This window comes from Notothenia rossii, assembly GCF_949606895.1.
Source record: "Notothenia rossii genome assembly, chromosome: 8".
Classification (NCBI taxonomy): domain Eukaryota; kingdom Metazoa; phylum Chordata; class Actinopteri; order Perciformes; family Nototheniidae; genus Notothenia; species Notothenia rossii.
In genome coordinates, this window is record NC_136906.1 from 63,914,065 (window position 1) to 63,936,039 (window position 21,975).

The window sequence follows — 21,975 nt, forward strand, 5'->3', positions numbered from 1 at the left end:
TGTCTTGAAAGACTCGCTAAAGATTTTGAAGATATCCGCGTTCTTGTGACACGTACTACGCTTCCTATGTTTTGGTGCGGACTGCGTTCACACCAGCAATGAACCGCTCCAGAGTTCGCAAGCAAGCGCTACGAGACCACCTATTTTAGCAGACCAGAGTCCGGTTGTTTAGTTCACTTAAGAGGTCTCGGATTGTGTTCACACCGACCCAAATGAACCCCACCAAGCGGCTAAACGCACCAGGGTTCGATTCAACCGGACTATACAAGGCAGGTGTGAATGCACCCTCTATTCATTGCTATCGGGATCTTAAGAGCATTCCATGGAATATAACAAAAAGTGTATCTCCAGCCGGTTTCTCGAACGTACCTACCCCACCTTTAAGTACAATTTTGAGATATTTGTATACTTTACTTGACTTTGATGCTACTTTGTACTACTCCACTACAGTTCAGAGGTAAATGGTGTAATTTTATTCCATTACATGTATTGAATACCTTTAGTTACTTTACAGATGTGGATGAATGATGTGAAATATAATCAAGTCTAAATCCGACTTTAGTTCCACCTGGAGTAAATTCACAAGCTACCCTATACAAAGTCATTAAAACCAGCTGCACCTTTACCAGCCTTGATAACATTATAATGATCAATCATTATAAAACATATCATATATATTATTCTGAAATGGACCAATCTGCACAATGACTACTTTTACTTGAGTAACATTTTGAGTAGGGATGCCAGAAACTGACCATGATCAAAATCGAAAATCGGACCCCCCCCGCGGGAGAAAAAAACTCTTGCATTTGACCTCATTTGCACTTGTCAGTTTGAAGTAGTTCCACGACAAACTCTTCTTTCCTTTGTTCATCTTCAGTTGTGTTCTCACTCCAATAAATCAATCGCACGTGTGACGAAGAGGGGGGGTCGGTGTGTAGCAGCGCAGCGAAGGGCTGCTGGCTTCCTCCAAGTTTACAGTAAAGCAAACTGGTTGTGTGACCAATGGCCATTTACAATTATTAATACTATTACTATTATTAGCATTAGTCTATATTTTGGTTGAAACTAAGCCAGAAAAAAAACAAAAACATAAATAATAATAAAAATATATATAAATAAAATCTGATTTTAAAAATAATTTTCGATTATGGAGACTGTAACGAATATTAGAATAATTGAATAATCGCTGGCATCCCTAATTTTGAGTGCAGGACTTTTACTGTAACAGAGTATTCCTACACAGAGTACTTCTTCCACCTCTGTCTGATTTCAAACTCTTCCATTATTAACACCCTAAGTAAGTTTGCAACTGTGTGTTTTACTCCACTTTGTTGTAAATAAAACTGCAGCAGCTTGACCACAGAGCGTGAACGTTGTGATCAGCTGATTTTTCGCAGTTCTCCAGTGTGTGCGTGGGGCACAGAATGTGCACAGGGGAGTCTCCCACTGCAGCCAGTTGGCGGAGTTTTGGCACAATTCTGTTGTTCACACCAACGTTAACCCTGTCTGTGCACATAAGGTGAACAGCTCTGTCGTCCAGTGATCTAAAGGCCCAGATTCACCAGCCAGTCACCTGAGAAGTCGCCGACACCGACTGTTGCGTCACCGGACTCTCCTGCGTATTTGCCGACTTCGCGCACTGGAACACACCGCAAATCCGAGCCGAGCACGGAACTGCGTATGCGTGAGTGGCAATAACTGTCCTTACCAGCAGGCGGCGGTAGTGTGTATTCATCATTCAAAAGAGGCAACAACCGGAACAACCGGAAGACAGAGAAGAAGAACAGACTCCGTGATATAAACAAACAACAAATAGCGTTTTTCTTTCCATTTTCACTCTCGTCCATTGAAAACATGAACGAACAGGAGCTCTATAAACCGATGAGGTGAAATAACCGTCCGTGTGTGTTCCATCTTCCATTTTAAATAATTTGTTTACCTCCCTCACTTCCGTTAACGCTTCTCATGCACTGATTCGCTCGCTGAACAGTCAATCAGTGTTATCCCTTTGTCCGACTGTTGAATCGGCAAGAAAAGGCGTCAGGTCGGCAGAAAACACCCGACGGTGCGGCGCACACCACTCCGAATAGGGCGTGCCCACGCTCATGTTCGGCCCGACTCCCATTTACTGCCGATTTCGGTCCTGTGTATCTGGGCCTTAAGCCTCTGCCTCCTGTAAAGCTTCACAGGCCCGTCGGTTATGTCCTGCGCGGCTCGGCCAGCACCCAGTTCAATCAGTCAGAGAAAGTCCAAAGATTTTTTGCAGGGGGCGAAACGGCAACCTCGCTGCTTAAAGGCCCTGTGAAGTGTGCACCTGTGCATGATCTGTTATGCTAATACGTATAGTAATGACCAAAATTGTCCATTGGAACCCATATCAAAAAATGTTGGAATAGCAACAAATTTGACGAGTTTTGAATTTTCCGGGGAAATCTGCAGTCGACCTTCGCCTTCGTGGGCGTGGCTTGCGATCTACTGCGTGACGTCACGAGATGGACGCCGCCGCACTGTTTACATTCACCACCGTTCGTTTTTTCTCTTTTTCAAAGTCGAATTTTTCAACGTTTTTGAGCTAGTATTTTCCTGGAAAGTGTGTCGGAGTCGACTGGAAGTGATTGCCAATCGAGAAAACCTGACAATGGAGGCGACAGGGAAGAAAGAGGGATGAAAAACACAGGGGAAACGATGCATTGCCGCTGGCTGTAGTAATGTCAAGTCTGCCGAAGTGGCGATGTTTCTGTTCCCAAAAGATGAAGGTGAGCCTGGCTGGTGTCATTGTTTCGTAGATTCTTTGATTGATCATGATAAATAAAGGCCAGTGGTCGATTCGAGAGAGAGAGAAAGAGAGACTGACAGAGTTACAGGGTTGTTGTTAGCATCTGGTGCTAGCTCGGAGCTAACGGAGATTAGCTGTTTCAACAATAAGGAGAGGGAGAGTGCTCTCCTGTGGGACTGAGAGAGATAACGTCAGCTCAGGGAGGTAAACTGTAGCCTAAGTTATCTCAGTGGGTTTGGTCATCTATGTAAACAAATATTTCCATCTATGTAATATTAGTTGTATAAAATAGGTTAAGAAATCATTCCAATGTTTTTTGATTATTGAAATATATGTTTCATATGAGTGTTGAGAGCTGTATCCATAAATCTCATTAATTATGAATTATTAAAAAATATTTTAGCCATGAACAGGCACAATGATATGTAAGGAATGAAACTGCCATTTCATTTTGGTGCAAAAACATGCACTTCACTGGGCCTTTAATGTCTTTGGTTTTTTTTACATGTCCAGTAGTTTACTCCATTGAGTGTTGATAAGAAACACGTGTAGACAAAATATGTGTTTTGTTTTGAGGTATGCAAAGGCACGTATAGTGACATATTCTATAAATAAATTGAACTTTCTATTTCAAAATGTAAATAAAGATTAAAATAATAACTACAACCAAAAATGACAATATCACAAGCTCAACCCTCCTGTTGTGTTCGTTTTCCCCCCCTTACTTTGGTGTTCGCGGTCAAATTTGACCGGTCCTGTTTGAACTGCTATTACATTAACACAAAAACAATAGTAGCCTAGAGGTTACATTCACTCTTGTAAAACATCAAAAACAGGCAAGCATTTAGATTAAAAAGTATAATTAAAAAAAGATGATAATGGTAAACACACAACATTCATTCAACAAAATATATTGACTGAAACAAATGGAAGTTTGTCAGTGTGTGTTGATTGCGTGACATTAAGAGTGTGTGTATGTGTTTGTGTGTGCAAGAGCAGGTGTCAGGTCAGAAAAAAAATCTGGGTAGTGATAAGCCATTTTGAACATTGTATTTCCTCTCTGTGTGTCTTCAAAGACCAACACAAGTTGCATGTATTCACATAAACAACTACTCAATAACATGACTGAACAGATATTACAACAGTAAAGCTCAGTGAACAACATTACACATTAAACCCAATCAATACATGAACATTTACAAAAGTAAAGCAATCTTGTTCTTTGCCAATAGCTGCTACAATAACAATAAATTATCTTGATTTTGCATTTTCTTTTGTATCTTTTAACATCATAGAAGTTCTGTAATATTCTTTGAGATCATACTTAATCATGAGATTACATATACCCGAAATGCTTACCTTCTGCCTTACTAACAGTACTAATGTTCCCTTTCTTTGCACACAGTGCACATATTTTTAAAAGCAAAAGCATAAAGGAATGGATTAAGGCAGCTAATCACAAATACCAGTCCTGAAACATCGTTACAGCTTTTCAAGCAAAACTTCCAAAGGCCATCATTTTTTTTGCAGAATAGCTGCCACACCAAGTACATTTGTGATGTAATATGGCATCCATAGAACAAAAAAGGTCACATTGATACTTGTGATGAGCCGGGTCGTCTGTGGGTTGTTGAAGAAAGCTGCCTGGTTCATTTTTCTACAGACACCGATGCATGAAAAGGCCACGACAGACATTGAAACAAATCCTACAAGGCACTCTGACAGCAGCACCAGTTGGGAAGGGGGAGCGTGGGAATCTGTACAGGCTGTCCCATGCTGTTCTTTGATCACCTGTCGGATCACTAAAGCAGGGATAGACAGGATCATGGTAACCAGCGAGAGGAGAACCAGCAGCCTCCTCCTGTCTGCCCGATCCAATCAATTCTGCAGGTTCACCACCTGTAGGTAGCGTTGGACACTCAGCAATGTCACGGTTAGCAGGCTAGAACAGATGCTGCAGGACATGAAATACGTGAGGAGCTTACAGGCCACCAGTCCAAGAGTCCAGCTGTACAGTAAGGTGTAAATCCACAGAGGCAGGGGTAGCAGGAAGATCAGGTCTGATATGGCCAAATTCAGCATCAGACTCTGACTCAGACTGGACAGGTGCTGCCAGTTTGGTTTGAGGATGATAACAGCAATATTCCCAGGAACTCCCAGCAGGAAGCAGATGGACAGCACCACCACTGGGACCAGACGGATGGAGACCAAGGAGGCAGGAGATGGTTCTCCAGGAGTGGAGGACATGTTAAAGGGGACCAGAGAGGAGTTGAATTCTTCCATTCTGCAAACTTGCTGCTAGACCAGCTGAAAGTTGGCCACCGAGTGAGATAATTGAGTGTTACACAGGATAAAGAGGACACATCTAAAGAGGTAATGCCAATGTACTTTATATTTAAATGCAAATAATTTGTTTCATGGCTTCATTATCTGACACATATCCCCATATTCGGTTCCCTTAAAACAGCTTTCAGCCACGAACTTCTATAGTTCATGAGTAATGACTGAGAGTGATTACTTTTGCATCAGCCTGTATTTTTCTTTAGGACATTCCTGCATATCATATATTTAGTTAATATTAAAATTCCTTTGAGGAACTACCCTTTCAATAGGGGAAAAAATATAACCAAATGATGTAGTCTCATAAAATGTACTCATCTATAAATTAAGAAATGTATTTAACAATACAATTAATAACTCCAACCTACTATGACCATATTGATATCTTACCTAGGTTACTGTAAAGCATTTTGCTGTGATCAATAATAGAGGTTGGCAGCATTCACTCTTGTACAACAAAAATAACAGCAGCATATGGAATATAGAGCATTTATTGTTAGATACAAAATTGTAAGCACACAAATATTTATGTAACTAAAGATAAAGTGAAGGAAACAAAACAAAAAAAGTATGCGTGTGTGTGTGTGTGTGTGTGTGTGTGTGTGTGTGTGTGTGTGTGTGTGTGTGTGTGTGTGTGTGTGTGTGTGTGTGTGTGTGTGTGTGTGTGTGTGTGTGTGTGTGTGTGTGTGTGTGTGTGTGTGTGTGTGTGTGTGTGTGTGTGTGTGTTGTCCTCCCTATGTGAGTTCCATGTACCTGAGCATTAACAAACGTGTCAGGTCAGAACAAAAATGTGGAGAGTTAGTAAAGAGAATGTTAAAATGCATGCAATATCCTGTGTCTGTGTGAAATATAGCTACCAACAACTTAACAGTGTGGTGAGAGGCTACTCTAAAATATGACCTAAAAAAGTACAACAATGAAACTCAGTGAACATCATTAAACATTAAACCCAACCAAACATATACAAAAAAAAAGCTGTCCTAATTTTTCCATTGAATGTTGCAGATTGCTTTGTCCAGTAACAATGACACTACTGTGTAAAACATTCATACTTTGTATTGAAAATAAACTTCCAGATGATTCACTCGAATTAATCTTACAGACCACAAACATCATCTTTCAGTATGATGACAGTAATAATTGATATGTCGGTGCCTGTATCATTACCATCTTCATCTTTCAACTCTCTGCCTAACCAATTAAAACATATCTTTTTGGAGAATCAGAGGAAAGACTATGGTTAACCTCACAATTGATCATAAAATAAATTCTAAACTGTGTATGACGTTAGAACTTTGGACTAAATCACCTTTTTTGAGTTTCACAGGTTAATGGGTATATTTTGTGTTTTCTTTTCAAGTCAAAAAGTACTGCATTATGTAATGTTATTTCAGATCATGCAAAATCAAGTAATTACACTACCTGAAACATTGAGCTACTTCATTATCAACAGCACTAATGTTCCCTTTCTCCGCACACAGTGCACATGTTTTTAGAAGCAAACGCATAAAGAAGTGGATTAAAGCAGCTGATCATAGGCACCAATGCTGAAACAGTGTACCAGCTGTCCATGCAAAACTTCAAAACTCTTTCATTTTTGAGTGAAATTGCTGCCACACCAAGCACATTTGTGATATGATATGGCATCCATAGAACAAAAAAGGTCAAAATTATACTTGTGACCAGCCGGGTGGTCTGTGGGTTGTTAAAGAAAGCTGCCTGGTTCAATTTTCTGTGGAGGCCCATGTATGAAAATACCATGACAGAAATTGAAACAAATCCAGTCAGGGTCTCTGTCAGCATCACAGCCACCTCCTGGGACTGGGAAGAGTACTGGAAGTGGCAGTCTGTCCCATGCGGTTGTTTGATCAGCTGTCGAACCACTAAAGCAGGGATAGACAGGATCGTGGTAACCAGCCACAGCAGAACCAGAAGCCTCCTCTTTCCAACCCGGTCGAAGGTTTTCTGCAGGTGCACCACCTGTAGGTAGCGCTGGACACTCAGCACTGTCACTGTCAGTAGGCTCGAATAGAGGCTGCAGTACATGAGATACGCCAGAAGCTTACAAGCCACCAGGCCGAGAGTCCAGCTGTACAGTAAGGCGTAAATCCAAAGAGGCAGGGGTAGCAGGCAGATCAGATCTGATATGGCCAAATTCAGCATCAGACTCTGGCTCAGACTGGACAGGTGCTGCCAGTTTGGTTTGAGGATGATCACGGCAATATTCCCAGGAACTCCCAGCAAGAAGCAGATGGACAGCACCACCACTGGGACCAAACGGATGGAGACCAAGGAGGCAGGAGTGGAGGACATGTTAAAGGGGACCAGAGAGGAGTTGAATTCTTCCATTCTGCAAACTTGCTTTTAGACCAGCTGAAAGTTGGCCACCGAGTGAGATAATTGAGTGTTACACAGGATAAAGAGGACACATCTAAAGAGGTAATGCCAATGTACTTTATATTTAAATGCAAATAATTGTTTTCATGGCTTCATTATCTGACACATTTCCCCATATTCAGTTCCCTTAAAACAGCTTTCAGCCACGAACTTCTATAGTTCATGAGTAATGACTGAGAGTGATTACTTTTGCATCAGCCTGTATTTTTCTTTAGGACATTCCTGCATATCATATATTTAGTTAATATTAAAATTCCTTCGAGGAACTACCCTTTGAATAGGGAAAAAAATATAACCAATTGATGTAGTTTCATTAAATGTACTCATCTATAAATTAAGAAATGTATTTGACAATGAAATTAACAACTCCAACCAACTATGACCATATTGATATCTTACCTAGGTTAAAAGATTTTACCGTGATCAATAATAGAGGTTGGCAGCATTCACTCTTGTACAACAAAAATAAACAGAGCAGCATATGGAATAGAGAGCATTTATTATTTGATTCAAAAATTGTAAGCACACAAATATGTATGTAACAAAAGTTAAAGTGAAGGAAGCAAAGAAAAAGTATGCGTGATTGTGTGTGTGTGTGTGTGTGTGTGTGTGTGTGTGTGTGTGTGTGTGTGTGTGTGTGTGTGTGTGTGTGTGTGTGTGTGTGTGTGTGTGTGTGTGTGTGTGTGTGTGTGTGTGTGTGAGAGAGTGTGTTGTCCTCCTTATGTGAGTTCCGTGTGCCTGAGCATTAACAAACGTGTCAGGTCAGAAAAAAAATGTGGAGAGTTAGTAAAGACAATGTTAAAATGCATGCAATATCCTGTGTCTGTGTGAAATATAGCTACCAACAACTTAACAGTGTGGTGAGAGGCTACTCTAAAATATGACCTAAAAAAGTACAACAATGAAACTCAGTGAACATCATTAAACATCAGTGGCGAACCGTGTCTATCACAACTGGACCTTCTGTAGACACCAGACACACACACCCCCCACCGCTGCCGCCCCCCCCCGTCGTTATAATGTCCGTCTTTTCACTGAATTGTCGTCTTGAAAAGGGTACTCACAACAATTCCGCAACAACTTCATCTTCATCAACGTTGCACTTGCCATTTCAACGTTAAAAACAATAAAACGGCATGAATTGCTTCGTCGCATTCATCCTCTGTCTCGAGCCAGTTAACTAGCGGGCCTTCTAGAGTACCCTGGAACCGAGGGAAACTCTGAAAGAATACGCCCATTGGCTACAAATCAATATCTGATTGGTTGATCAAACTGTCAATCCAAACGCTCTCATTCAGTGCAACGGCCAGGGCATTCGATCAAGGATGTAGAATACCTTGGTTGAAGGATATTCTACCCAGAGACCCAGAACAAGATCTGATTGGTTGCTTTCTTTTCTAACACAAAACCACTGAAATGCGTAATGCATGGTCCGAGAAGGACAAACAAATCAACGCAACACTGTAATTTTACAGATCAACAACACAGATACGATTCTCATTTATTCATTTTATATACATTTTATTTATATAATTACATCGATTTTTTGTTTGTTTTATCTGAGTGTTACAGGGTATTCTCTGAATACCTTGAAGGCCCTGACGGTTCGCCACTGTTAAACATTAAACCCAACCAAACATATACAAAAAAAGCTGTCCTAATTTTTCCATTGAATGTTGCAGATTGCTTTGTCCAGTAACAATGACACTACTGTGTAAAACATTCATACTTTGTATGCAAAATAAACTTCCAGATAATTTACTCAAATTAATCTTACAGACCACAAACATCATCTTTCAGTATGATGACAGTAAAAATTGATATGTCGGTGCCTGTATCATTACCATCTTCATCTTTCAACTCTCTGCCTAACCAATTAAAACATATTTTTTGGAGAATCAGAGGAAAGACTATGGTTAGCCTCACAATTGATCATAAAATAAATTATAAACTGTATATAATGTTAGAACTTTGGACTAAATCACCTTTTTTGAGTTTCACAGGTTAATGGGTATATTTTTTGTGTTTTCTTTTGAAGTCAAAATGTTATTTCAGATCATACAAAATCAAGTAATTACACTACCTGAAACATTGAGCTACTGCATTATCAACAGCACTAATGTTCCCTTTCTCCGCACACAGTGCACATGTTTTTGAAGCAAACGCATAAAGAAGTGGATTAAAGCAGCTGATCATAGGCACCAATGTTTAAACAGTGTACCAGCTGTCCATGCAAAACTTCAAAACTCTTTCATTTTTGAGTGAAATTGCTTCCACACCGAGCACATTTGTGATATGATATGGCATCCATAGAACAAAAAATGTCACAATGATACTTGTGACCAGCCGGGTGGTCTGTGGGTTGTTGAAGAAAGCTGCCTGGTTCACTTTTCTGTGGAGGCCCATGTATGAAAATACCATGACAGAAATGGCAAAAAACCCGGTCAGGGTCTCTGTCAGCATCACGGCTATCTGCTGGGACTGGGAAGAGTACTGGAAGTGACAGTCAGTCCCATGCTGGTCTTTGATCACATGTTGGATCACTAAAGCAGGGATAGACAGGATCATGGTAACCAGCCACAGCAGAACCAGAAGCCTCCTCTTTCCAACCCGGTCGAAGATTTTCTGCAGGTGCACCACCTGTAGGTAGCGCTGGACACTCAGCACTGTCACTGTCAGGAGGCTAGAATAGAGGCTGCAGTACGAAAGATACGCCAGAAGCTTACAAGCCACCAGGCCGAGAGTCCGCTGGGACCAGACGGATGGAGACCAAGGAGGCAGTAGATGGATGATCAGGAGTGGAGGAGATGTTGAAGGTGACCAGAGAGGAGTTGAATTCTTCCATGCTGCAAACTTGCTGCTAGATCAGCTGAAAGTTGGGCACAGAGTGAGTGAACGGAACTTTGTCAGACTTACACGGTAACAAGAACACAGGAAACAGTTTTCACCACAATACCTCAAGAGACGTAAAACAAAAAATGTATATCTAGATATTATTCAACAGTAAAGACTCCGCAGTGTGTTAAAGTGATAACATTTAAAACAAAATAATAAAAAAATAAACGGCAGGATCTCTGCAGACACAGACACCAGGGTATTCCTTGTTCTTTAGGATGTTCCTGCATATAATAACTTTCATTAATATTCAAGTTACTTGGGGAACTACCCTTCGGAAAGGAAAACTGATAGCCAATTAATATAGTTGAATAAAATATATCCAAATATCAATTTGTTAAATGTTAATACTGATTAAAATGATGATTACAAAAAAATAATGACCATATCACTAGCTTAACAAGGTTGAAGGATTCTGGAGTCATCAATAGTAGAGGTTGGCAGCATTCACTCTTGTACAACATTAATAACAGACCAACATTTATATTAAAAAGTATTTATTAAAAAATATTCTAATGATAAACACACAAATATTCTTTCAACAAATTATCTAGACTGAAAAAAGGAAGTGTGTGTGTGTGTGTGTTTTTTATTCTGATTTAGAATGGTAAGAATGGTAAATTGCATCCAAGCTCCTGCGTCTGTGTGAATTTTTGCTGAAAACAACTTAACGGTGTGGTGAGAGGCTACTCAAATATCTGACTTAAAAGAGATCACAACAATAAAGCTAAGTGAACAACATTAAACATTGAACACAACCAATACATATAGATAAACAAAAATATATTTTTAGACATTTACTGTAATGGTGTGCTTGAGATGCAGATGATTTACTCTGATTAGTCTTGCTGACCACAAACATCCTCTTTCAGTATCATAACAGTTATAATTATATGGAAGAATTCACGAGAATTCTGGGTAAAAATAAGCTGTGTATCAGCTGATATCTTTAGACTAAATTACACTAGTAATGGTGGGGTTATTTCTGTGAATTATTTTAACATCACAAAGGTTCTGCAATAGATAAGTGACTTCCTCAGTCCCTCGTTTTTAAGCCAATATGTTCGCACACCAGGTACATTTGTCATATCTGGCATTTCCAATCATACTATATCAAATAATTACACTTTATTTAACAGCAAGCTTCTGCATTTACAACATAATCAATATGTACTTTCTTTGCACACAGTGCACATGTTTTTAGAAGCAAACGCATAAAGAAGTGGATTAAGGCTGCTGATAACAAACACCAATGCTGAAACAGTGTACCAGCTGTCCATGCAAAACTTCAAAACTCTTTCATTTTTGAATGAAATTGCTGCCACACCAAGCACATTTGTGATATGATATGGCATCCATAGAACAAAAAAGGTCACAATGATACTTGTGACCAGCCGGGTCGTCAGTGGGTTGTTGAAGAAAGCTGCCTGGTTCACTTTTCTGTGGAGGCCCATGTATGAAAATGCCACAACAGAAATTGAAACAAATCCGGTCAGGGTCTCTGTCAGCATCACAGCCACCTGCTGGGACTGGGAAGAGTACTGGAAGTGGCAGTCTGTCCCATGCTGGCCTTTGATCACATGTCGAACCACTAAAGCAGGGATAGACAGGATCATGGTAACCAGCCAGAGCAGAACCAGAAGCCTCCTCTTTCCAACCCGGTCGAAGATTTTCTGCAGGTGCACCACCTGTAGGTAGCGCTGGACACTCAGCACTGTCACTGTCAGGAGGCTAGAATAGAGGCTGCAGTACATGAAATATGCCAGAAGCTTACAAGCCACCAGGCCGAGAGTCCAGCCTTTCACAAAAGTGTAAATCCACAGAGGCAGGGGTAGCAGGCAGATCAGGTCTGATATGGCCAAATTCAGCATCAGACTCTGGCTCAGACTGGACAGGTGCTGCCAGTTTGGCTTGAGGATGATCACAGCAATATTCCCAGGAACTCCCAGCAGGAAGCATATTGAAACCACCACAACAGAGACCAGTTTGATGGAGGCCCAGGACGCAGGAGATGGATCTCCAGGAGTGGAGGAGATGTTAAAGATGACCGCAGAGGAGTTGAGTTGTTCCATGCTGCAAACTTGCTGCTAGACAAGCTGAAAGTTGGGCAGCGAGTTAGTTATAGGAACTGTGTCAGGCTTTCACAGAAACAGGAAACAGTTTTCACCACCACTCTTCCAGAGAAGTCAAATTAAAACCTGAGTCCTATTTGTATTTTATTTTCTATATATAGCAAAAGTGTTTGTATGTTTCTTTCAGGTGGCCACCAGTGAATGTGGTGAATTTTCTTTGCATCATCATCATCATCATCATCATCATCATCATCATCATCATCATCATCATCATCATCATCATCATCATCATCATCATCAATGTCTTGCACTCAGAAGTGATGATTAGAATTAGAACAGCTTACTCTACATAACAAATATGATGCTTCTATCTAAATCATAAAAGTTTTGTTTATCTAACCATACGTTATTTGGATCGGTGATTTGGTTGTATACTGAAATCCGGGCTAGCTTTGGTCAGTGCATGCATTATAGACATGTATCAAATGTATACAAAAGGGCAGTCACGTCCGAAAACCTCCACTTTTGGAACTCAGTATGTCTATTCTCATGAAATGGTATGCCTGTTCAGGCCTTTTTGTTTCCGATGAGTCGCATTTCACATGAACTACACCTATAAAATTATACACAACACATTAAATGGAGCTTTGACTTTATTGACCGCATAATATGGCATGGAACCTTTTGCAGTCATGAAGCCTACAGTAAATGGAAAAACAGTATTTAGATAATGTAGAAGTAAAAGCATTTTCACACATCCCAATTCTGATTTATAAGCGATTATAAATCTATATATATTTGCCTCAAACTGTGTGTTTCAAACATAATTTTCACCATTTTATAAATTATATAAATATAACTATCTTAATCAAACCTTTAATATTTTGAGAAAATTCATCTTGCCACAAGTCCTATTCAGAGGCGGTTCGGTGTCCAACACTGAAAAAACTGAAACTTTGACTTTTATTAAAATAAATAATATTAAGTTTAAACATGTTCAACCTAATATTATTGCTTTCAACTAACCTAATGCAGTTATGTGGTTTTGTTGAACGTTTCAGTTTTTCAGTGAAGGATAAACTTTGCATTTAATTTGCCGTGTTTGCAATAGACACTAAACACAGCTGTCTTTTGGAGTAAAAAAAAAGGTCTATACTGTAACTAGTAATGGTGCCTTTTATTTGTGTGTGTGTGTGTGTGTGTGTGTGTGTGTGTGTGTGTGTGTGTGTGTGTGTGTGTGTGTGTGTGTGTGTGTGTGTGTGTGTGTGTGTGTGTGTGTGTGTGTGTGTGTGTTGCCCTCCCTACATGTCAGAAAAACAAATACGGGCAGTTATTAGAGGATGGTTGATTTTCAATCAAGATCCTGTGTCTGTGTGAAATATAGCTTCAACAACTTCAAAGTCAACTTTAATGTCAATCTTCCAGTGTGTGTGTACAGACAGAGAGATTGAAATACTGTTTCCCACTATCCCGAATATAAAAACAATGTATATAGAGTATAAAATATAAAAATATGTGTGCAAATATATACACACTCAAAGACACATGTTTACATGTGCACACATTAAGACCTAAATAAAAACACAACAATCAATATATATAAAATAACTTCACAGTTTGGTGAGAGGCTACTCTAATATCGGCATCTTTGCATAACCAACAGCACTAATGTTCCCTTTCTCCGCACAAAGTGCATGTGTTTTTTAAAGCAAAAGCATAAAGGAGGGGATTAAAGCAGTTATTCACAAATACCAATGCTATAAAAATGTTCCAGCTGTTCAAGCAAAACTTCCATAGGCCGTCATTTTTTAGCAGAATAGCTGCCACGCCAAGTACGTTTGTGATGTAATATGGCATCCGTAGGACAAAAAAGGTCACAATGATACTTGTAATGAGCCGGGTCGTCTGTGGGTTGGTAAAGAAAGCTGCCTGGTTCACTTTTCTCTGGACACCGATGTATAAAAAGGCCACAACAGAAATTGAAACAAACCCTATGAGGCACTCTGGCAGCAGCACAGCCACCAGCTGGGAAGGGGGAGAGTGGGTACCTGTGCATGATGTCCCATGCTGTTCTTCGATCACCTGTCGGATCACTAAAGCAGGGATAGACAGGATCATGGTAACCAGCCAGAGCAGAACCAGAAGCCTCATCTTTCCTACACGATCAAAAATGTTCTGCAGGTGCACCACCAGTAGGTAGCGTTGGACACTCAGCATTGTCACCGAAAGCAGGCTAGAATGGAGGCTGCAGTACATGAGATACGCCAGAAGCTTACAAGCCACCAGGCCGAGAGTCCAGCTGTACAGTAAGGCGTAAATCCACAGAGGCAGGGGTAGCAGGCAGATCAGATCTGATATGGCCAAATTCAGCATCAGACTCTGGCTCAGACTGGACAGGTGCTGCCAGTTTGGCTTGAGGATGATCACAGCAATATTCCCAGAAACTCCAAGCAGGAAGCAGATGGACAGCACCAACGCTGGGACCAAACGGATGGAGACCCAGGAGGCAGTAGATGGATGATCAGGAGTGGAGGAGATGTTAAAGGTGCCCAGAGAGGAGTTGAATTCTTCCATGCTGCAAACTTGGTGCTAGACAAGCTGAGTGTTGGGCACCGAGTGAGTGATGATGGAGTGTTACACAGGATAAAGAGAACAGATTTAAAGAGGAAATGCCAAGGCTACATGTCCAAATGCAAATTATGTTTTTCATGGCTGCATAGTTTTGCTTGCCCTCATTATATGATACATTTCCTTGAACAGCTTTCACCACACAAAAAATAAAAGAACCTATGTATAATGCAATTTTCTGTTCGGATTTTGTTTTAAACAGGAACCAGGCGCAGGCAATGACTTAAGATGTTTAAATGGTTTATTGTTCGGAGACTCAGGCAGATTTGGAGACTATGGAGGTCCGGAGTGGAGGTAGGCAGTTCAGGCTGGACCGAGAACAAGGCAGGCAGGTATAGTGAAGGAAGAAGCAAGCAGGTTGGCTGGAAGCTCTGGTGGTCGATGGCTGAGGGATCGCACTGGAAGCGCAAGGAGAAACTACTTACAAAAAGTACAGAATAACACACAGACAAGATAACTGAATTGAGCAGCCAGGAGGATGCAATACCACTGGTGTAGAAAACAATCTGGCTGGGAGATGTTGGGAGAGTTGCTGGGAGACTGGAGTAGATATGCTGTGTCATGATTGGAATGATGAGGGACAGCTGAGTCAGTCGGCCAGGTGAGTGCAATCAGGCTGCTGCCTGCAAGGGAAACCACACCCCCTCCACACACACACACACACACACACACACACACACACACACACACACACACACACACACACACACACACACACACACACACACACACACACACACACACACACACACACACACACACACACACACACACACACACACACACACACACACACACACAGGGGAAGTAACAGGGACAATCAGAGACACAGTTTGGACCGTGACAGTACCCCCCAACCCCTCAACGGGAGCCTCCAGGCGAACCACCAGGCTTGTCTGGGTGGTCTCTGTGAAAGTCCCGAATGAGAGAGGGACCTAGAATGAGCTTGCGGGACACCCAGCTCCTCTCCTCAGGACCATAACCCTCCCAATCGACCAGATACTGGTACCCACGGCCCCGGCGGCGAATGTCCAACAGCCGTCGGAATGTGTAGGCCGGGTGGTCATCAATAACAAGGGTGGGTGGGGGGGAAGATGGCTGGAGGGCACACAGGGCTGGAAAACACTGGTTTCAACTGGGACACATGAAAGGTGGGGTGAATTATCATGGAGGGAGGCAGCTTGAGTCTAACAGTAGATTGATTGATTATGCGCTCGATCACATAGGGACCAATGAAGCGTGGTTTCAACTTCTTAGACTCAGCTTTTAAAGAAATATTTTTAGAAGAAAGCCAAACTTTCTGACCTGGTTGGAACTGGGGAGCTGCGGTCCGGTAGCGGTTCGCAATATGCCGATTGCGTTCATCCTTCCAGATCCTCCGACAACGGCGGAGATGGGCTTGGACAGAGGGAACTGCGATCTCGTCCTCTTGGGCTGGGAACAAAGGGGATTGATATCCAAGAGAAAATTCAAATGGGGTCATACCGGTGGCAGCACTAGACAGTGAGTGATGAGCGTATTCAATCCAGGGCAGATGTAAGGTCCAGGAGGTGGGATTCCGGGAGGTGACAAAGCGAAGTGCAGCTCCAAGGTCCTGATTGGCTCTTTCGGCCTGCCCGTTAGTCTGAGGATGATAGCCTGAGGAGAGACTGACAGATGCTCCAAGTGCTCGACAGAATGCTTTCCATACCTGAGATATGAACTGTGGCCCTCGGTCGGAAACAATGTCTGTTGGAATGCCATGAAGCCGGACCACATGATTGACCAGGAGGTCAGCAGTTCCAGAGGCTGTGGGGAGTTTAGGAAGGGGCACAAAATGAACAGCTTTGGAAAAGCGATCGACAATAGTGAGAATGGTTGAGTTACCCTGTGAAACCGGGAGGCCGGTAACAAAGTCTAGGCCGATGTGACTCCAGGGACAACTAGGGACTGGGAGAGGCTGGAGTAGACCGATAGGAGTCTAGTGTGAAGACTTGCTACGGGCGCAGACAGTGCAGGCCAGCACAAAGGCTCGAGAGTCCGCTTCCATGGAAGGCCACCAGAAGTGTCGTCTCAGGAGGGATAGGGTCCGCTTCAAACCCGGGTGGCAGGCAAAGCGGGAAGCATGGGCCCATAGGAGAACCTGTGAGCGGACAGAGTCAGGTACAAACAAACGGTTATCGGGACCATTTTCTGGATCTGGCTGGTCTCTCTGTGCATTCCTCACTGAGTTCTCAATCTCCCATGTCACAGCGCCCACCGCTCTGGTAGCGAGAATTATGGTGTCAGTAACTATGGGGTCCTGTTCCACTGCAAACTGCCGGGACAATGCGTCAGGTTTAAGGTTTCTAGAACCAGGTCGGTAGGTAAGGGTGAAGTTGAACCTTCCAAAAAACAATGCCCAGCGTGCCTGACGGGAGTTTAGTCGTTTGGCAGTTTGTATGTAGACCAGGTTCCTGTGGTCTATCCACACAATGAATGGATGTTCAGAGCCTTCCAGCCAGTGCCTCTATTCTTCCAGCGCAAGCTTTACAGCAAGCAGCTCCCTGTTGCCAACATCATAGTTGCACTCAGAGGTTGTCAGTCGTCGGGGAAAAAAAGCACAAGGGTGAAGCTTTTGATCGGAGACTGAGCGTTGTGATAGAGCAGCCCCCACACAGGTGTTGGATGCATCAGCCTCAACAATAAACTGAAGAGATGGGTCAGGATTCGTAAGAATAGGGGCAGAGGTGAAACGTCTCTTCAGCTCAGAGAAGGCAGCCTCAGCCTGAGTACTCCACGAGAAGGGGATTGCTGGGGAGGTGAGTTGGTTGAGAGGACTGGCAACACGACTGTAGTCTCTGATGAACGGGCGATAGAAATTTGCAAAGCCCAAAAAACGTTGGAGCTGCTTCCTGGTGGAAGTTTTGGGCCAGGGGCGGACTGGCCATTGGGAATGCCGGGAGTTTTTTTTTTTTTTTGCCTAAATCCTACCGGCCCACATTTTTCAGTGTTCCGGCCACTCCCTTTTCTTTCTTTTTTTTGCTTACCTAAATCCTACCGGCCCACATTTGTAAGTGTTCCGGCCACTCCCTGGAGGGGTGTGGCCCACACCCCACTGGGCTGGGCTGGGCTGGGCTGAAAAGAGAAACCTGAAAGTTAGACATATGAGTTCAATCACTCAGTGAGGTGTTCTGTCAGAGAGAAAGGTGTTTAGTTTACAGCAGCCTGTGACTGCCAATAATAGTTTAAATGTCTTCCTTACAATTGTAAGCAGTTATGAAATACCTGTTTGAGAAAGGTTATTTTCTTTATTGTTCATATAGAAACCACTGCTTTCTGCTCACTGGTGAGTTAGCCTATGAATGAGTGTTAAGCACATCAGGCTGGAAGCTGTATGGGCATTGCACTATGGTAGTTGTTATTTGCACATTGTTAATCATGGGCAACATATCCTTAAATTGTTTAACTGTGAGGTGTTATACAATTGTACTGTAGCCTACCCTGGAGAGTTTTTTAAGGTAAAAAAGAAACAGCATGATGGGATGCGCATTACTAGTAGAGAAAACCAAATATGTGAAGCACTTTTTTGTTAATTTATGATTTGCTGCATATGAGGAATAAAACAAAAATCCTCTGTCGTACCATATTGAAGTATTATTATTTTGCATCGTGTTGAATCGCATCGTATCGCCCCGTATCGCATAATATTGAATCAAATCGTATCGAACTGTATCGCAACAGGGGTGAATCGTATCGTATCGCATCGCCTGTATCAAATGTATCGTTAATGTATCGTATCGTGGCAACGTATCGAGATGCGCATCGTATCGGCCTCAGTGATGGAGATGCACATCCCTAGTATACAGTATTGTAGCGAGCCCTGGGTTCAGAGGGAGGGGCTTGCATAGGGGAGGGGGAGGGGGGGTTGGCAGGGAAACGGGGTTCAGGGGGAGTGGCTGTACCCGTAGGATAGAAAAGGGGGAAGTGACGTCTGACTCAGAGGTCGCGCGGCTGTGGAGAAGAACGTGTTGCCCACATTCTGTTACTGAGTTTAGGCTAGTTAGCTAGCAGGTTTATTGTTTTGGGTGCAGTCACTTTTGCCTCCACTTGCTGTTCAAATAAATGTTGAAAGAAAAAGTCAATCTGGTCATATGGGTGTTGAGAGATGTGTCCATAGATTTAGTCCCTAATTTTCCTCTCAAAGTGCACCAGATTGATGCTTTTAACTTCAACATTTAAAAAAATAAAATCCCGGGGGAGCATGCCTCCGGACCCCCCTAGAGGAGGTTAGGTCCACCACCTGTTAAATTGTCTAACCCACATTGAGGATGCTTCCTACGCCCATGTTTTATTCCATGTGTCAAGTCAGGCAAATTGGGTCCAAATGTTATTGCATCAATGATCTGTTAACATTAAAATCACTAAATATATGCTGTAACTATTTTGCTCTAGGTAACTCAAGGGCTCAGGGAAATAAAGGCAGAGGGCAAAATTGTAAAGACACAAATATTTATCTAACACAATATAATATGAGGGAAACAAAAAAAGGAAGTGTGTGTGTGTGTGTGTGTGTGTGTGTGTGTGTGTGTGTGTGTGTGTGTGTGTGTGTGTGTGTGTGTGTGTGTGTGTGTGCGCGTGCATACACGTGTGTATTGCCCTCCCTACGTGAGTTCTATGTGCCTGACCACAAACATATCAGGTCAGAAAAACAAATACGGAGAGTTAGTAAAGAGGATGGTTAATTTTCATTCAAGATCCTGTGTCTGTGTGAAATATAGCTACAACAACCTGACAGTTTGGTGAGAGAATACTCTAATATCGGCATCTTTGCATAACCAACAGCTATAACAACTAATGTTCCCTTTCTCCGCACAAAGTGCACGTGTTTTTTAAAGCAAAAGCATAAATGAGGGGATTAAGGCAGCTATTCACAAATACCAGTGCCCCAAAAATGCTCGAACTGTTCTAGCAAAACTTCCATAGGCCGTCATTTTTTAGCAAAATAGCTGCCACACCAAGTACATGTGTGATGTAATACGGCATCCATAGGACAAAAGAGGTCACAATGATACTTGTGATGAGCCGGGCCATCTGTGGGTTGTTGAAGAAAGCTGCCTGGTTCACTTTTCTCTGGACACCGATGTACGAAAAGGCCACGACAGAAATTGAAACAAATCCTGAGGCACTGTGGCAGCAGCACAGCCACCAGCTGGGAAGGTGGAGCGTAGGAATCTGTGCAGGATGTCCCATGCTGTTCTTCGATCAGCTGTCGGATCACTAAAGCAGGGATAGACAGGATCATGGTAACCAGAGAACCAGCAGCCTCCTCCTGCCTGCCCGATGCAAGCAATTCTGCATGTGCACCACCTGTAGGTAGCGTTGGACACTCAGCAATGTCACAGTTATTAGACTAGAATAGATGCTGCAGTACATGAAATACGTGAGGAGCCTACAAGCCACCAGGCCGAGAGTCCAGCTGTACAGTAAGGTTTAAATCCACAGAGGCAGGGGGAGCAGGCAGATCAGGTCTGATACGGTCAAATTCAGCATCAGACTCTGGCTCAGACTGGACAGGTGCTGCCAGTTTGGCTTGAGGATGATCAAAGCAATATTCCCAGGAACTCCCAGCAGGAAGCATATGGACAGCACCACCACTGGGACCAGATGGATGGAGACCAAGGAGGTAGGAGATGGTTCTCCAGGAGTGGACGAGATGTTAAAGGGGACCAGAGAGGAGTTGAATTGTTCCATGCTGCAAACTTGCTGCTAGACCAGCTGAAAGTTGGCCACCGAGTGAGATAATTGAGTGTTGCAGGATAAAGAGGACACATCTAAAGAGGGATGCCGATGTACTCTATATTTAAATGCAAATAAATGTTTTCATGGCTTCATTATCTGATACATTTCCCCATATTCGGTTCCCTTAAAACAGCTTTCAGCCGGAAACTTCTAATAGTTCAATAGTCTTGTATTACTGTGTGATCTTCTTTTTGCTGTTACGACTGAATAAACGGGTTTGAACTCAATTGCACGACTCACACAGGTTTTTACAAAAAAAAGGTTTTATTCAAACCAAAACTCCACGACAGTGGGAAACAAAAACTAAATCACTCTTAACGAGGAAGAACAGTATCAAAACAAAGTCGCTCTTGATGAGGAAAAACACTTACAAAACAAAATCACTTCAATGATGAAAAAACACTAGGAGCATGAAAATAAGAATACTTAGACAAGACGTGGCTCAAAGCTCTGCTTGGGATTCTTTCTGGCATGATACGCTGGTAGACTGTCACAAGAAACGAAACGAACTGGCGCAGGACAGAGGGAGACGAGGACAATAAATACACCAGGTAATGGGGAACAGCTGGAAACAATCAGGGGCGTGGTCGACAATCACAGGAGTGGGAGACACACAAGGAAGGGAGGTCAGAGTATCTGAAACGAGAGGAAAGATTACTATTCAAAATTAAAGGGGAAAATCACTAGACAAGGACAAAAAAAACACTTAACTAAACTAACATAATTTGCCAGAGATGACAGTACTCCCCCCTCTAGGGCCGACTCCCGACGGCCCAGGAACTTGAGGGTGCTGGCGAAAAAAGTCATTAATGAGAGTCTGATCCTCGACAAATCTTGATGGGATCCAGCAGCGTTCCTCTGACCCATAACCCTCCAACGCCGAACCAGGGCGTGGGCGGACGGGACTGTGACTTCCTTCTCGAGATCCGGAAAGGTAGGAGGTTGATACCCATAGGCAGCCTGGAAGGGAGTCAACCCAGTAGGGGCCGTGGGGAGCGTGTTGTGGGCGTACTCTACCCATGTGAGATGCCTGCTCCAGGAGGAAGGGTTCTGGGAGATGAGGCAGCGGAGCCCAGTCTCTAATTCCTGATTAAGACGTTCGGT

The 21,975-nt window shown here is 42.6% G+C and overlaps 4 protein-coding genes and 2 pseudogenes across 6 annotated transcripts; all 6 read right to left on the minus strand.

The window, feature by feature from the left end:
- Nucleotides 1–3,576: 3,576 nt before the first annotated feature.
- LOC307016234 (leukotriene B4 receptor 1-like) lies at nucleotides 3,577–5,062 on the minus strand (annotated as a pseudogene). Its single transcript has 2 exons — nucleotides 4,246–5,062; nucleotides 3,577–3,594 (listed from the first exon to the last, which is right to left on the minus strand). The product of its transcript is annotated as a leukotriene B4 receptor 1-like (transcript).
- Nucleotides 5,063–6,481: 1,419 nt separating this feature from the next.
- On the minus strand, nucleotides 6,482–7,690 carry LOC307014029 (leukotriene B4 receptor 1-like). The gene has a single exon (XM_079641676.1). It carries the CDS (start codon nucleotides 7,466–7,468, stop codon nucleotides 6,575–6,577), a length of 894 nt encoding a protein of 297 aa, XP_079497802.1. The 5' UTR covers nucleotides 7,469–7,690; the 3' UTR covers nucleotides 6,482–6,574.
- A 2,034-nt stretch (nucleotides 7,691–9,724) lies between these two features.
- On the minus strand, nucleotides 9,725–10,361 carry LOC307016235 (leukotriene B4 receptor 1-like; the record flags this gene model as incomplete). Its single annotated transcript, XM_079645274.1, has 2 exons — nucleotides 9,725–10,264; nucleotides 10,338–10,361. 2 exons carry the CDS (start codon nucleotides 10,359–10,361, stop codon nucleotides 9,725–9,727), a joined length of 564 nt encoding a protein of 187 aa, XP_079501400.1.
- Nucleotides 10,362–10,994: 633 nt separating this feature from the next.
- On the minus strand, nucleotides 10,995–12,483 carry LOC307015327 (leukotriene B4 receptor 1-like; the record flags this gene model as incomplete). The annotated part of the gene is made up of 1 exon (XM_079643839.1): nucleotides 10,995–12,483. The coding sequence occupies one exon, from the start codon at nucleotides 12,481–12,483 to the stop codon at nucleotides 11,575–11,577; it is 909 nt and encodes a 302-aa protein (XP_079499965.1). The 3' UTR covers nucleotides 10,995–11,574.
- Nucleotides 12,484–13,090: 607 nt separating this feature from the next.
- On the minus strand, nucleotides 13,091–15,084 carry LOC307016236 (C-C chemokine receptor type 7-like; the record flags this gene model as incomplete). The annotated part of the gene is made up of 2 exons (XM_079645275.1): nucleotides 14,236–15,084; nucleotides 13,091–13,096 (listed from the first exon to the last, which is right to left on the minus strand). The coding sequence occupies exons 1-2, from the start codon at nucleotides 15,055–15,057 to the stop codon at nucleotides 13,091–13,093; spliced, it is 828 nt and encodes a 275-aa protein (XP_079501401.1). The 5' UTR covers nucleotides 15,058–15,084.
- An 888-nt stretch (nucleotides 15,085–15,972) lies between these two features.
- Nucleotides 15,973–20,823, minus strand: LOC307016237 (C-X-C chemokine receptor type 2-like; annotated as a pseudogene). The gene is made up of 6 exons: nucleotides 20,095–20,823; nucleotides 17,318–17,407; nucleotides 17,092–17,233; nucleotides 16,802–16,899; nucleotides 16,417–16,545; nucleotides 15,973–16,209 (listed from the first exon to the last, which is right to left on the minus strand). The product of its transcript is annotated as a C-X-C chemokine receptor type 2-like (transcript).
- Between the last annotated feature and the right edge of the window lie 1,152 nt (nucleotides 20,824–21,975).